The following is a 12,920-nucleotide window of genomic DNA, read 5'->3' as shown; positions in this document are numbered from 1 at the left end:
CTTAATAAATATATGTAGCACAGCATTGAAAAAGGACGACAAGCCGCAACAATGGTCCCGTTCGATCATATGCTGTTCCTAAATTCATTCTGCTTTTAAGATTGATTTCTGCAGTGGAATCAATTTGACCGTATCTCATAAAGCTCCACAACTGGATGACTCTTGACCAAATACGAGCACCTATTGACACCAAGCTGAGGTAGAGCTAGAGCGGGTTCAAGGAAAAGCAGGGATCTTGTTCAAAACGGGGGGCACCAGTTTTCATTAATGTTTTATGTAGTGTTTTTGGTACCGAAAGACTTTCAAACTTCGTATACTTATCTATTTTGTGTTATAGAACAGAAAAAAAATTTTGTATTCGGATTTATTTCATGTAAAAAATTGTCTTATTTCGATAATTTCAACAAGTATTCAGCTGGTTACAGTTACTCCTAAGCGGTGTAAAGCGTATTTAATCTCCATTACTTCTGACATTTTGCAGAGGCAACACACGTGTGTTCGTTTTCCCTAACTCTAACCCTAATTGACTTGCTCCTTCCCTCAAAAACCATGCCTTGTGCCTATAATAGAAAGGTTTATTAGCTACTGCCAATATGCTTCAGCCATTTTTTGACAAGGAAATAATAATTTTATCACCGCCGCGAATCGTTTGTTTACGTACTCAGTACTTAATTTTTACGGCTGAATGGACGTCAGTCATTGGTTGAAATTACAGAAATACGACAACTTTAACATGAAATAACTTGCGATGTACGTTTTTTTGTTAAGAAGACTAAGAGAAAAAGATGTTTTATATGACACATTCTACCAGTGTCCCAAGTTTCAAAGTGTTTCATTAAGAAAATACTGGTGCCCCCGTTTTGAAAAAGATCTAAAAGCAGAAAAATGCCATACAGACCCTTACCCTTAGGGAATAGCAGACAAAGTAAATAAAGATAATCTAGAGCTGTTTTGGTATTTATCAACTTAAAAAAAACATTTGGTTCAATTCATCGGGATAAAATTATAAAGATCAAGATCTTGTAGCCATACAAAATTCATCTTGATACTCTCCGAGCCATTGAGGGCATGTGCGTCTAAATATGGGACGAATGATCACACTAGACAGGGAAATTGAAATATTCGATTTGGGCACTGGGGGGTTCTCCAAGGTGATACGTTGGCTTCCTTCATCTTTCTCACTGATAGTCTCTAGGTTACTCAATTTACACCCAAGAAGTCCAACGAAGTTGGTTTCGTGACATTGATCTGGAGTTTGTCGACGATATTGCTTCACTATCGAATGAAATCAAACATACTGAAGCCCTTCTGCACGTTAGAGAATTCAGAAAAGATTTCACCGGCAGAGCCTGTGGTTGCATTACTTTCAAAAACCGGTTTTGTCTCTCACGAAATTTTATTTGCAAAGAGGAGGTTGACACGTCATGGTGTGTAGAATGTCATCAACTCCACCCAAGTATTGCTACCCTTTATGTTTAAATGTGTGTTCATCCATTGACACATCGAAAATCCATTCTGGGCGAATACACAAAGGCGGAGTCGTCGTTGATGAAATTCTTGGTAAATGTATGCGCTACATTTGTAACAAACAATTTAGAGCAGTCATGACTTGAATACCACCGAAGAGCGCACGGTAGAGAAACAAGCCATATCTGATACGGGTATTTGAAACAGTGAGAAAGTGGTAGTGCTCGAAATCAACCGACGCTCACTACAGCATATACATACATACATACATACGTGCGTACACACACACAATCACACGCACGCGCACATACATATGTATGTATAAAAAAATCAGGATATGTAATTGCAGCAATATTAAATTAAAGTAGCCATCTATGTATCATACATAACGTATTTTTGCCAGCTGAGTGAACTGGAACAACGTGAAATAAAGCGTCTTGCTCAAGGACACAACGCATCGCCGAGAATCGAACTTACGAAGCCGAATACTCTAACCACAAAGCCACGCGCACACCACACACACACACCACACATCACACACGCTTGTGTGTGTGTATGTATGGAGATGATGACCATGCCGTCTTTTCTGAGCTTTCTCTTGTATAAAATGTTGAGAAGAGTCGAAAATGTCGAATTAAATGTTACTCCTTGTGTAGTTTTGTCCGTCAATGGTCTCTATTCAAAGTGCATGTGTCAACTTTGCATTTCATTCCCTGCAAGTTCGATACGAGTGATATATGAGAAACGATGTTATCGACTCTGCTGTAATTGAAGTCACCAAAGCAGATGCAGACAGAATATATCTACCCTGCTCAGAAGGAGGCCGTAACCTGATACAAATAGAAAACTATTATGAATAACGACAGTTGGACTAGTAATGTATTTAGAAACAAAAAGAAGACTACTGCATGTAGTAAAACAGCTTTTGTCTATACACAAGGCGGCAACAAAATACAAAACAAATAAACTCCACACTGACACACTGACCTCAAATGAGAACATAGCAGAAATGGTGAGAGAGAGACAAAAATCAACATGAAAACTGAATTACAAAAGATACTGAAGAATAAAAAGGGAGAGAAAATTCAGTTCATAGCCAATCCCATGCAAGGCTTGACAAAGAGGAAGTAAGCCTAACTAAAAGTCAGCAATGGCTCAAAAGCTCTGGACTAAAAGCCGAAACGGAAGGATTGATTCTCGCTGCATAAGAAGACCAATGCATGTCTACAAACAATTATATAAAAAAAAAGAATGAAACAGGCCTCAACACCTATTGCAGAACGTGCAACTAGTACAATGAAAGTTGACCACATCATCTGGGGTTACCCAGTCCTTGCCAAGTCTGAATATGTATACACACACGACAAAGTAAGCAATTATATCCACTGGACAATACGCTAACAATACAACATCAAAATTGACAGCAGGTGGTATAAGCATGTGCCAAGCAAGGTAAAAGACAACGAATTAGGTCAGACTCATCTGGAATATGCCGGTTCAAACCGGCAAAGAAATAAAAGCTAATTGCCCAGACATAATAGTCAAGGACTGGGGGAAGAGAAAAAACAAAACACCTGTTTACTGATAAATACTGCAGTCCCTTCTGATCAAAATATTGTCAAAAAAGTAGTGGAGAGATTGTTGAAGTACGAAGACCTCGATTGTTGAAGTACGAAGAATTCAAAATGTGGGGCATGAAGATAAAAACAATATCAATAACTGGAGCATTGGGCAAGATAAAAAATCATATGAACGAAAATGTAGAAGCTATACCCGGATTCTCAACACAGCACACTGTCCAAAAAGTAGCCCTGCCATCTTTCCCTGGCGAGATAACTCACACATTGAAGTAGTTTGATAAAACCTTAAAATGTGATTTCGAAATTTGATCAATATAATCTTGTTTCTCATCAGGGGCTTCTATAACAACTCCTATTAGCTCGCATATATCTTGAGGTTAGTGCTTTTGTGTGGGTGTTCGAGTTAAATTTTTGCTCTCATTTCTAGCGATTGCAGGTGCATTTTGTGCCCTCATTTATTAATCATATGGCATCTGGTCAGATGATGACATTTATATTTTGATACAAAACTTAGAAGGAGAAAAGAATGTTTAAGGAGTTTAAATCAGAAGAAATCAATAAAAAACCCGGCTGATGAATATTTATATGGTTGTGATAAATGATGGTATACTCCCGGAATAGTTATAAGGTATGTTCGTAGAAATGATATGAGATCGTGGATTAAGATAGGTCATCATAAGTAAAATCTAAAACTGAAAACGAAGGAAGAAGGTTGTGCAAACTGAGCCGTTTTAAGATTAGGCATGCAATTAGTGCAATTCCTTGCAAACAATCTGCAGCTAACATATAAATACGGACTATCTATTCACCTTCTTCCTTTTTTTCTGTTTGGGTTTTACTTGTGATGCCCGGCCTTAACCAACTATCTAGTAGTAATACTACAAACTTACCACATAATTGTTCCAGGAGTATATCAGCATATATCACTACACTCCCTATTTTTTGATCTCTCGTCATTTTAAACGCCTTAAACAAGATTTAGGATCTATTTCAAAACGGGGGCACCAATTTTTTTCTTAAAGAAACACTAACGAAACACTTTGAAACTTGGGACACTGGTAGAATGTGTCATATAAAACATCTTTTACTCTTAGTCTTCTTAACAAAAAAACGTAGATCGCAAGTTATTCCATGTTAAAGTTGTCGTATTTCTGTAATTTCAACCAATAACTGACGTCCATTCAGCTTAATAGAGTTACTGCTGGGCGGTCATAAAAATGTTATTCCCTGTGACATATTTCATCCGGTTTAATCGTAATTTATACGCATATATTGTTTATATAATAAATTACACTGTGCGTATCTATGTGTCTAACAATTTTAGAGTTCGGATTCTAGAGCTAGGGTTAGTTTTAGGGTTAGGGTTAGGGTTAGGGTTAACAGTCTAGTTAGGGTTAGGGTTAGGGGATTAATACGAGAAACACCGTTACAGCGCTAACTGTTTTCAACTGAATAGACGTCAGTGATTAGTAGAAATTATCGAAATAAGACAATTTTTTACATGAAATAAATTCGAATACAAAATTTTTTTTCTGTTCTATAACACAAAATAGATAAGTATACGAAGTTTGAAAGTCTTTCGGTACCAAAAACACTACATAAAACATAAATGAAAACTGGTGCCCCCGTTTTGAAATAGATCCAAGATTTATGTATATGTAAGGGACGACCGTGCGAACTCATAAAAGGAGAAATGGTGACGAATGGGAAAACAGAGGACTCCTTTTATTTAAACGTGTCACACGGTCGAACACACAATTATATATCGATGGATGATATACATGATATGTTATGCGACGATAACATAGATGACCAGTAATGAAAGACCACAACCGTATTAGATGAATAACAGAGATATTTATTGTAGCGTTAAAGATGTATGTCTGTGTGTGAGTGTGAATGCGACATATAAGAACATAATCAAAGACAGGCCGTCATACAAAGAAAAGTGTGTATGTGAGTGATACATGTGTGTGTATGTTATTACAGCAGAGAGAAAGAGAGTCAATAACACGTGAACAATTATACCAGTTCTTGGGTACACAATAATATGAATCTGTATGTGAAGTGAGTTGGCTGAGTTTGGCAGAGCTGATCACTAGTTGTGATGTCGTGGCATCGATGCCGGGCCGTGATTCTTGTTATACAGATGTTCGTCGCTGGCTGAGAATTTCTTGTCTGTTTAAGAACTCTTGTCTGTTTATTTACCGTGGTGAAGCTGAGTCACCTAACAGAATCGAAGAGAGAGATGTGCCGCGGTAGTTTGGTGTGGTGTACATAGTAAGTCATGTTGACGCTGGTGGAGATTGATGCTCGGTAGTAGTAATCGTAGAATCGTGTTGGTCATGACGATGATGCTGGATAGTAGTCGTAGACTCGTATTGCTGATGTGGCGACGGCGGTGGTCACCGTGGCTGGACGAAGCTGCTGAAATGGTCGCTGGCTGCTGCTGCTGTCGTGTGGTACACGGAACAGTTCTCAAAGAGAAACTGGACCGAGACAAATTTGGCCGCCGAGTTAAAGCTATTTATAACAAACTATTGGCTCACCAGATGGTAGAAATATACTCTATCACGTGACCTTATTAGGGGCCGTGATTGGTCAGTTTGCGTTCTGGCGGGAAAGGTTCGAAGAAGTTGCCGATTCGAATAATAATCAGTCACGTGATGACAAGGAATGGGTTCTCTACTACGCTCGCATTTATTTATATTTAAATGAGAAGATTGTATGTAATGGCGATAGTAGTTTTGTATCTAATGGCGGGAGGTAGTTTCACTACATATATATTTGAAGAGATATTTATAAACACAACCTACAGACTCTGCTTCCATAAAACGAAGGTTGAAATTTCTACATAATTAATCAAATCGCTAGTAAAACAACGAACCCCACCCCAGAGAAAAATATACCTACCAACAACCTCTACATCTACCCACGACTTGTGAGCATCAAAGCACGACACCACGACATGCTCTACTAATGACCTCATCTTTCAAATACAAATAGGAAATACTCTAAATAACAACAACCAAGAAATAAAGGAGCTTACTGACTTGCTAAAACATATCACCTACTTATATTCTTTTGTGGAACCTGAAAAATTCCATTACAAAAAAACAGACGACACCCATTTACTAAACTTGTGACTTCGAGCTTCGCATTATCAAAGCAAAAGACTGGTAACAATAAAACCAAACATAACAGAAACTAAATGACACATCCGCTGATCAAAAAAAAAAAAAGGAAAAAAGAACTTCCTATACTTACTTACATAATTTTTGTGAACCATTAAATGACAATCCTATGATGTGAAGCTTTCACACCTGTTTACAAAGTTCTACACAAATAAATTCTGAACAGTAACACAAACCCAAATTTAATCAAATTTTTTCCACATCTCTCCAGTCATAATCCACCCTTCAACCTAATTACCATTCAACAGAAACCCACAAACTCAAGGAAAATTTTATATCAACAGAAACTACACAAATCCAATAATTTCAATGTATTGCAGTTCGACGATGACTCTTAGCTGGCCGAAACTTCGAAGTCACTGTCAATAATATTCTTGTTTAAGAATAATAAAGTTGTACTCTACAAAAGTTTAGAATGACCCATCAGATTACTGTAAAATTGTTTTATTATAACTGAACATAAAAACAAACATTAATATGTGTATGTGGGTGCGTGTGTAAGTGTGTGTATACGTATGATACATATGTGTACTTGAGTGTGTATGTATATGTGAGTGCGTTTGTTTGTGTGTGTGTGTGTGTGTGTGTGTGTGTGTGTGTGTGTGTATGTGTGTGTGTGTGTGTGTGTGTGTGTGTGTGTGTGTGCCTGTCTGTCTGTCTGTCTGTGTCCAGGTGTACATGTTAATTCCTGAACTGGTATTTTGGAGAATGGAATGTTCTGACTTGGAATCGTAGGAATTCTAGCATTTGCAAAATCCATTGTATCATGACTTAATAGGAGTTGTTTGTTTACATTAGTAAAAGCAGTTGTTGAATATGATGACATAAGCTGGTCAGTGGTAGGAATGCAAACTGTCAGGGGAGGTGAATATGATGACATAAGCTGGTCAGTGGTAGGAATGCAAACTGTCAGGGGAGGTGAATATGATGACATAAGCTGGTCAGTGGCAGGAAGGCAAGTTCCATCTGAAAAGAAGATGAGGCGGAGACGGAGGGGCCTTCCAGGAATTTATCAAAAGACGAGTGACTGAGGCGAAAATGGTTTCAGTGGATGGAGCTGCTCTTAGTAAATTAGAGACGGAACCAACAAGCAGCAGACAGGATGCTTTTTAATCTGTGAGGATTCCTGATTGACCGTTTCTCTCAATTGCAAATTTTGTAACTTTTTCCAACATTAAGTATCAGCTTTTATATCAAATGTATTGTAATAGTAAAACAGTATATAGTTTCTCTTATTTTTATTGTATTAAATATAAAAGATTGAAGCCATTATAGCCGGCCTATCACATAACCCTGTCCAGTTAAGCGACAGCGGTGGGAGGAGAGATGTACTCATCTCCGACATATTTTTAATACATTCAGATTTAAGTAAACAATTTGAAATGTATGTGTGTGAGTGTATATGTGTGTGTACATGTGTTACATAGTGTGTGTATCTGTGTCTGCACGTATACATATATGTGTATATGTATGGGTGTGTGAGCATATGTGCATGTAATGTGCGTGTGAGAGTGTCTCTGCGTATACATATGTGTATGTATGTATATTTGTAAATATGGGTAGCTGTGTATTTTTGTATGTGTGTGTATGTATGTGTGTGTGAGTATATAAATGTACCCGTGTATGCGTGTATGTGTTTGTGTATCTCTGTGTGCGTACATATATGTGTATGTATGTGTATACCTGTTTTTGCCTGTATGTATGTGTATGCGCAATGCGTATGTGTATGTATGTGTGTGTGTATGTGTTTGAGAGCGTGTATGTATATGTATACGTGATTGTGTACATACACTTGGTTGTTGTTGTTGATAGTAATGTAGTGTTGTTTAGCCCAAGGCTATCCTTTATCCTGTAGACGTATGATCAAAGACATTCCACTCGTGACCATCACGTCTATATCAACTTCGTGGTCTTTTCTAAGACCACGGTGTTTGAACCGAGATATGACTGCTATTTCTAGCAGGTCGAAGGATCATTCACTGGTTTGTTTGTTTGTTTGTTGTTTAATCTCATTAAAGTGGCGGGTGGGGGTGTAGAGGGTGGGGAGATATTAATGGGGCAGGGATGGGGTGGGGTGGGGCTTGAAGTGTTTCGGTATTTCTATTGTGTAGACAATAGAATTAAATGACAACCCGGATCTGGTAATTCGCTTGGACTTTCCGGATTCTTCAGCTCCACCACTATCACCACCACCACCATCACCACCACCACCGCCACCACCACCACCACCACCACCAACACCACCATTATCACCTCTCACCTCACTACCTTAAAGATACGGACATAAAACATTGCTTTGTCAACCATACATCAACAAAAAATACCACTACTACTACTACTACTACTACTACTACTACTACTACTACTACTACTACTACTACTACTACAGCTGCTGCTGCTGCTGCATCAAGTGAAGTTACAATTAAGTCATGTTACTATTTCAACCCGTCGCCCTATCATCATCAACAGCAACAACAACAACAACGGCAGCAACAATGAACTGTAACAATAAAAATAGCATCAAGAACAATAGGAGCAAAATAATCCGTTGAAATACCGAGAGAGAGGGGGGAGGGCAGGAAGGAGGGAAGCTTTCACTCCACTAATGCCGTGTAGTTAGTTGGGTTAGGGTTAGGGTTGACAAGAGGCAGCTTGAAAGTATAAAAGCAGCGAGCGAGAGAGCTTGGTTGGCACTGAAACCCGGCGGCGAAACAAGTGACTGAAGCAAGCGAGAATCACAAGAACCGATGGCATCTTCTGGACCATTCCAACTCCTGCTGCCGATAGTCCTGGCCTCATTTGCAGGTAAGTATATTTGCTTCTTTATATTTTAGTCGTTCATATTCCTTAATTTTTGCATAGGATGGAAACAATTCGGCAGAAACAGCAGAGAGAAGGATCAAAAGTTGTGACCCTCAACATTTTCAAAAAGCCCCTTGCTCCAGTCTTATTTTTCAGTTACCTGAATCGATAATTACTGTCCTCTCTACCAGTTATACATACAATAAACACATTGTATCCTTTCTTTATAAAAAAAAAAAAAAAAAAATTTCTGTCAGTTAACAACACAATTCCTGAAGAACAAGCTCTGACCCTGAAATATTGAAATATCAAGTCAGAAAGCCATCGACTTGCGTTGGTTTTAGTAACTTGTATTTTTATAACCTGTATACACATACATACATACATAATGTGTGTGTGTGTGTGTGTGTGTGTGAGAGAGAGAGAGAGAGAGAGAGAGAGAGAGAGAGATTGACTATCTTCCACTTCCATATTCCAGTAGCCAGTGAACCAAGACTTTGTGTGACTTCAGTGAAAGAAATGCAGAAATGTGGAACATTCGTTGATATTACATGTGTTCAAGGCTCCAATGCTAGCGATTGCCTGGAAAAAATCGAAAACAATTTGGCTGATATAACGAGCCTTGACGGAGGAAATATTTACAAAGCTGGCAAGTAAGTTTATTAATTAATTCATTTATTTATCATTATTGTTGTTGTTGTTGTTGTTATTATTATTATTATTATTATCATTATTATTATTATCTTCTTTAAATTCTGTTTCCATTTCTTGCCGAGTGTCTTCCTGATATCTAAGGCAAAGAAACTCGCGGTATGCATTGGTAGGCCATTAAAATAAACACATCAGATTGTTCATTTACAAAGTTATGGGATAGAAAAAAGGGAAGAAAGACACACAGAGAGAAGTAGAGATAGAAAAATAATAATAATAAAGTAAACAAAGAAAACAAAGGGGAAAGAAATAAAGGAAACAAAATTCACAGCGACAATGCTCTTCTCCGTACGTGTGACCAGTTACCAGTTAAGACAATCTTTTGCACTTCCTGTATGGATGGTAAGCCAAGGATCATCCTCAAAAGATTTTCAGTTCCTTTTTTAATCATTCCAAATGTTCCTTCAGTTACTGGTATTGTAACCGTCTTGAGATGCCACATCTTTTCGATTTTGATTAGCAAATCTTTTCTGAGCTTATCAAATTCTTTTGCCGAGATATTATGGTCACAGGGTAAGCTCGAGTCAATCAATAAACATACTTTATTGTTTTGGTCTTTCACAACAATATCTGGTTTGATGGTCCGGTCTGCACATACTGTAAAGTTCCAACACGCTGATGAGAGCGGAAACCAAAAACCGAGCGGTAGAGTTGTCCACAGGTCGGACAAGGAACTGATGAGCTGGATGTAGTTAAAACACACGTTGCTCGGCGCCCATCGAGCCATTGACTACGCCTTGTCTCGACGGTTTCACAAGCTTGGTGGCAGATGGTCGATCGTCCGCTTCGATCCGTAACCGGAATTTTCAGATCTGTAGGAAGAATGTTGCATTTCTGAAGGATGGCAGCAACTATAATCTTTGTATCTCTTCCTCTGTCCTTCAAGGGACTGTTGGCGTTCGGTCAGTTCCCGTAGAAGATAATACAATGGAGGCTGGAGTGGGCATCCTGATGAGGTGGTCAGTCCAATGAAGTTGACACTTGACAATTAGAGATTTGATGCTGAAGGAGTTGCAGCGTTCCAAGATGGTTCGATGTGGAAGCCTGCCTTCCCATGAGACATCCAGGATGTATTGGAGACACTTGATGTGAAAGGATTCAAGAATCTTCGAGTGCTTGTAGTGAACCATGCAAATTTCTGCACCATATAAAAGAACGAATAAAACGCTGGCCTGATACACAGCAAGTTTCGTAGGATTGGTCAGATTCTTGTTGGAGAACAACCAGAAGAGGAATCCCGCGACTATTTCCGCAGATAAAAGGATCACCCTTTTTCTTGTAGATGGAGATGATGATCGCATTTTTCCATTCCTGAGGTAGAAAGCCGGAGTTCCAAGCGGCCCCAAACAGTCTGTGAAAATGGCTGTGCAGTGCGATGTCAGCCTCCATGTAGATCTCAGAGGGATGCTGTTTAACAAAGGTGACCTCCTGTAGTGGAGAGATCGAATTGCAAAAGGGAGTATAAAAGCCAGGAAGAGCAAAATAGCCATTATCTGTCTGGTAGTATACACACACACAACATGGTGGAGACTTCAACACAAAATGGCCGCCATTATGCATGAATGTATATTTGTATGTGCGTGAGAGTGCGTATGTATGTGTGTGTGTGTGTGTGTATTTTGTATATAAATGTAGAGCATCAAAAGACGATCGTAAAGTATATCAATCGAAATGTATAATATAAAACAGAACCAGAAATGAAGTTAGTAATAATATTAAGTTAGATATATCTAATAATCTTCCTCATTATTTAAATGTTGGTTTCTGTAGGTGCTATAATCTAAAACCCATTGTAGCAGAAACTTATAATGGTTTACCTTATGGAGCAGGTTACTTCGCTGTAGCCGTAGCAAAGAAAAGCTCAAATGTTACTATCAATACTTTACAAGGTAAGTAATTTCCCATATTCAATTCTTTTTTTTTTTTTTTTTTAAAGGGGGTCAAAATCTAGGGAGGAAGATTTTTTTGCTTGAGTGGCATTTAAACCCAGAACGAAAATGGGTGTAACATGGGAATTTATCTAACAGGTTTCTGGTTCTTCCAGGCAACTCCCCAAATCACAACGAAACAAAAAGGCTTTTCAGATGATAACTTGAAACGTTTTTTTTTTCAATATTTCTGCGCTTTTTTTCGTGTGAAATGTTTTTTATATTTTTCAGAAATTTTATTTCCTTTCTCTCTTTTTCCAGGTAAGAAATCTTGTCACACTGGTCTGAACAAAACTGCTGGCTGGTTTATCCCGATGAGTGTTTTATTTACTAACAAAAACAACCAGTTAACTCAAGCTTCGAATTTTTTCACTGCAAGCTGTGTACCTGGAGCAATAAATGCTTCAAATATGTGCAGTTTGTGCACTCCGAACTGCAAACGGAACAGTGATAATTTTTACTACGGTTACAACGGAGCAGCTAAATGTTTGAAGGAGACCGATGCTGATGTTGCCTTTGTGAAGCATAGTACATTTCTGAATGAACTCCGAAAAAGTGATTATGAATTGTTGTGTGCGGATGGCTCAACGGCCGAAATCGAAGATTACGAACAATGCCATCTGGCTCAAGTTCCTCCTCATGCAATTGTTGGTAGAAACAACTTGAATAACGACCAAATCGAAGACATATTTGAAAACTTTGATAGCAAAAGTGATGACATTCTATTTTCTGACAATTTCGGTAAAAATTTGATATTTTCATCTACTACTGAATCCCTTTTTGAGGTACACAGTCAATATCAAGCCTTTTTGGGTTCGAGCTATATCAATGCTTTGCCAGATATTTCCTGTTGAGATGTCAGTGTTGTTCAGGGCTTAAAATAGAAATTTTGGATTATATTTTTGGAACAATTGGTAAAATAATGACATGATACTAACGTTAACCACAGAAAATAGTAAATCTAATCTTGACTCCTTTTTTTCTAAAATAAAATTTCCGACTGATTTTATCACTGCTGTTGTTTCGGTTTTAATTTCTTATAAGCTTCTCAAATAATCATTTAAAAGATTTTTCTAAATAAATTGAGAGAAGGAAAGAAAGAGGGAGAGAGAGAGAGAGAGAGAGAGAGAGAGAGAGAGAGAGAGAGAGAGAGAGAAGGAGAGAGAGGGAGAGAGAGAGTACAGAACAATTTTCGTTGGGCGGATATGGAAGCAGAAAAGACAAACAGTAGCAAGTGT

The 12,920-nt window shown here is 38.2% G+C and overlaps 1 protein-coding gene across 2 annotated transcripts; it reads left to right on the top strand.

Moving 5' to 3' along the window:
• Positions 1-8,659: 8,659 nt before the first annotated feature.
• On the top strand, positions 8,660-12,695 carry LOC106872872 (melanotransferrin). 2 transcript variants are annotated; one of them, XM_089341211.1, is made up of 4 exons: positions 8,660-9,046; positions 9,522-9,696; positions 11,525-11,643; positions 11,944-12,695. In XM_089341211.1, the coding sequence occupies exons 1-4, from the start codon at positions 8,989-8,991 to the stop codon at positions 12,534-12,536; spliced, it is 945 nt and encodes a 314-aa protein (XP_089197337.1). In that variant the 5' UTR covers positions 8,660-8,988; the 3' UTR covers positions 12,537-12,695. The 2 variants fall into 2 exon arrangements, with proteins under 2 accessions (XP_089197337.1, XP_089197338.1); XM_089341212.1 differs by having other exon boundaries at positions 8,890-9,046; positions 9,525-9,696.
• The last annotated feature ends 225 nt before the right edge of the window (positions 12,696-12,920 follow it).

This window comes from Octopus bimaculoides, chromosome 24 (genome assembly GCF_046866305.1).
Source record: "Octopus bimaculoides isolate indiv1 chromosome 24, ASM4686630v1, whole genome shotgun sequence".
NCBI lineage: Eukaryota > Metazoa > Mollusca > Cephalopoda > Octopoda > Octopodidae > Octopus > Octopus bimaculoides.
Note: the sequence above shows the minus strand (reverse complement) of the source record. Positions and strands in the feature narration are given on the sequence as shown.

Coding starts and splice junctions, on each gene's coding strand:
- LOC106872872 (XM_089341211.1), top strand. CDS start 8,989: ATGGCATCTTCTGGACCATTCCAACTCCTGCTGCCGATAGTCCTGGCC. Junction 9,047..9,521: donor AGTCCTGGCCTCATTTGCAG/GTAAGTATATTT, acceptor TCCATATTCCAG/TAGCCAGTGAACCAAGACTT. Junction 11,644..11,943: donor TACTATCAATACTTTACAAG/GTAAGTAATTTC, acceptor CTCTTTTTCCAG/GTAAGAAATCTTGTCACACT.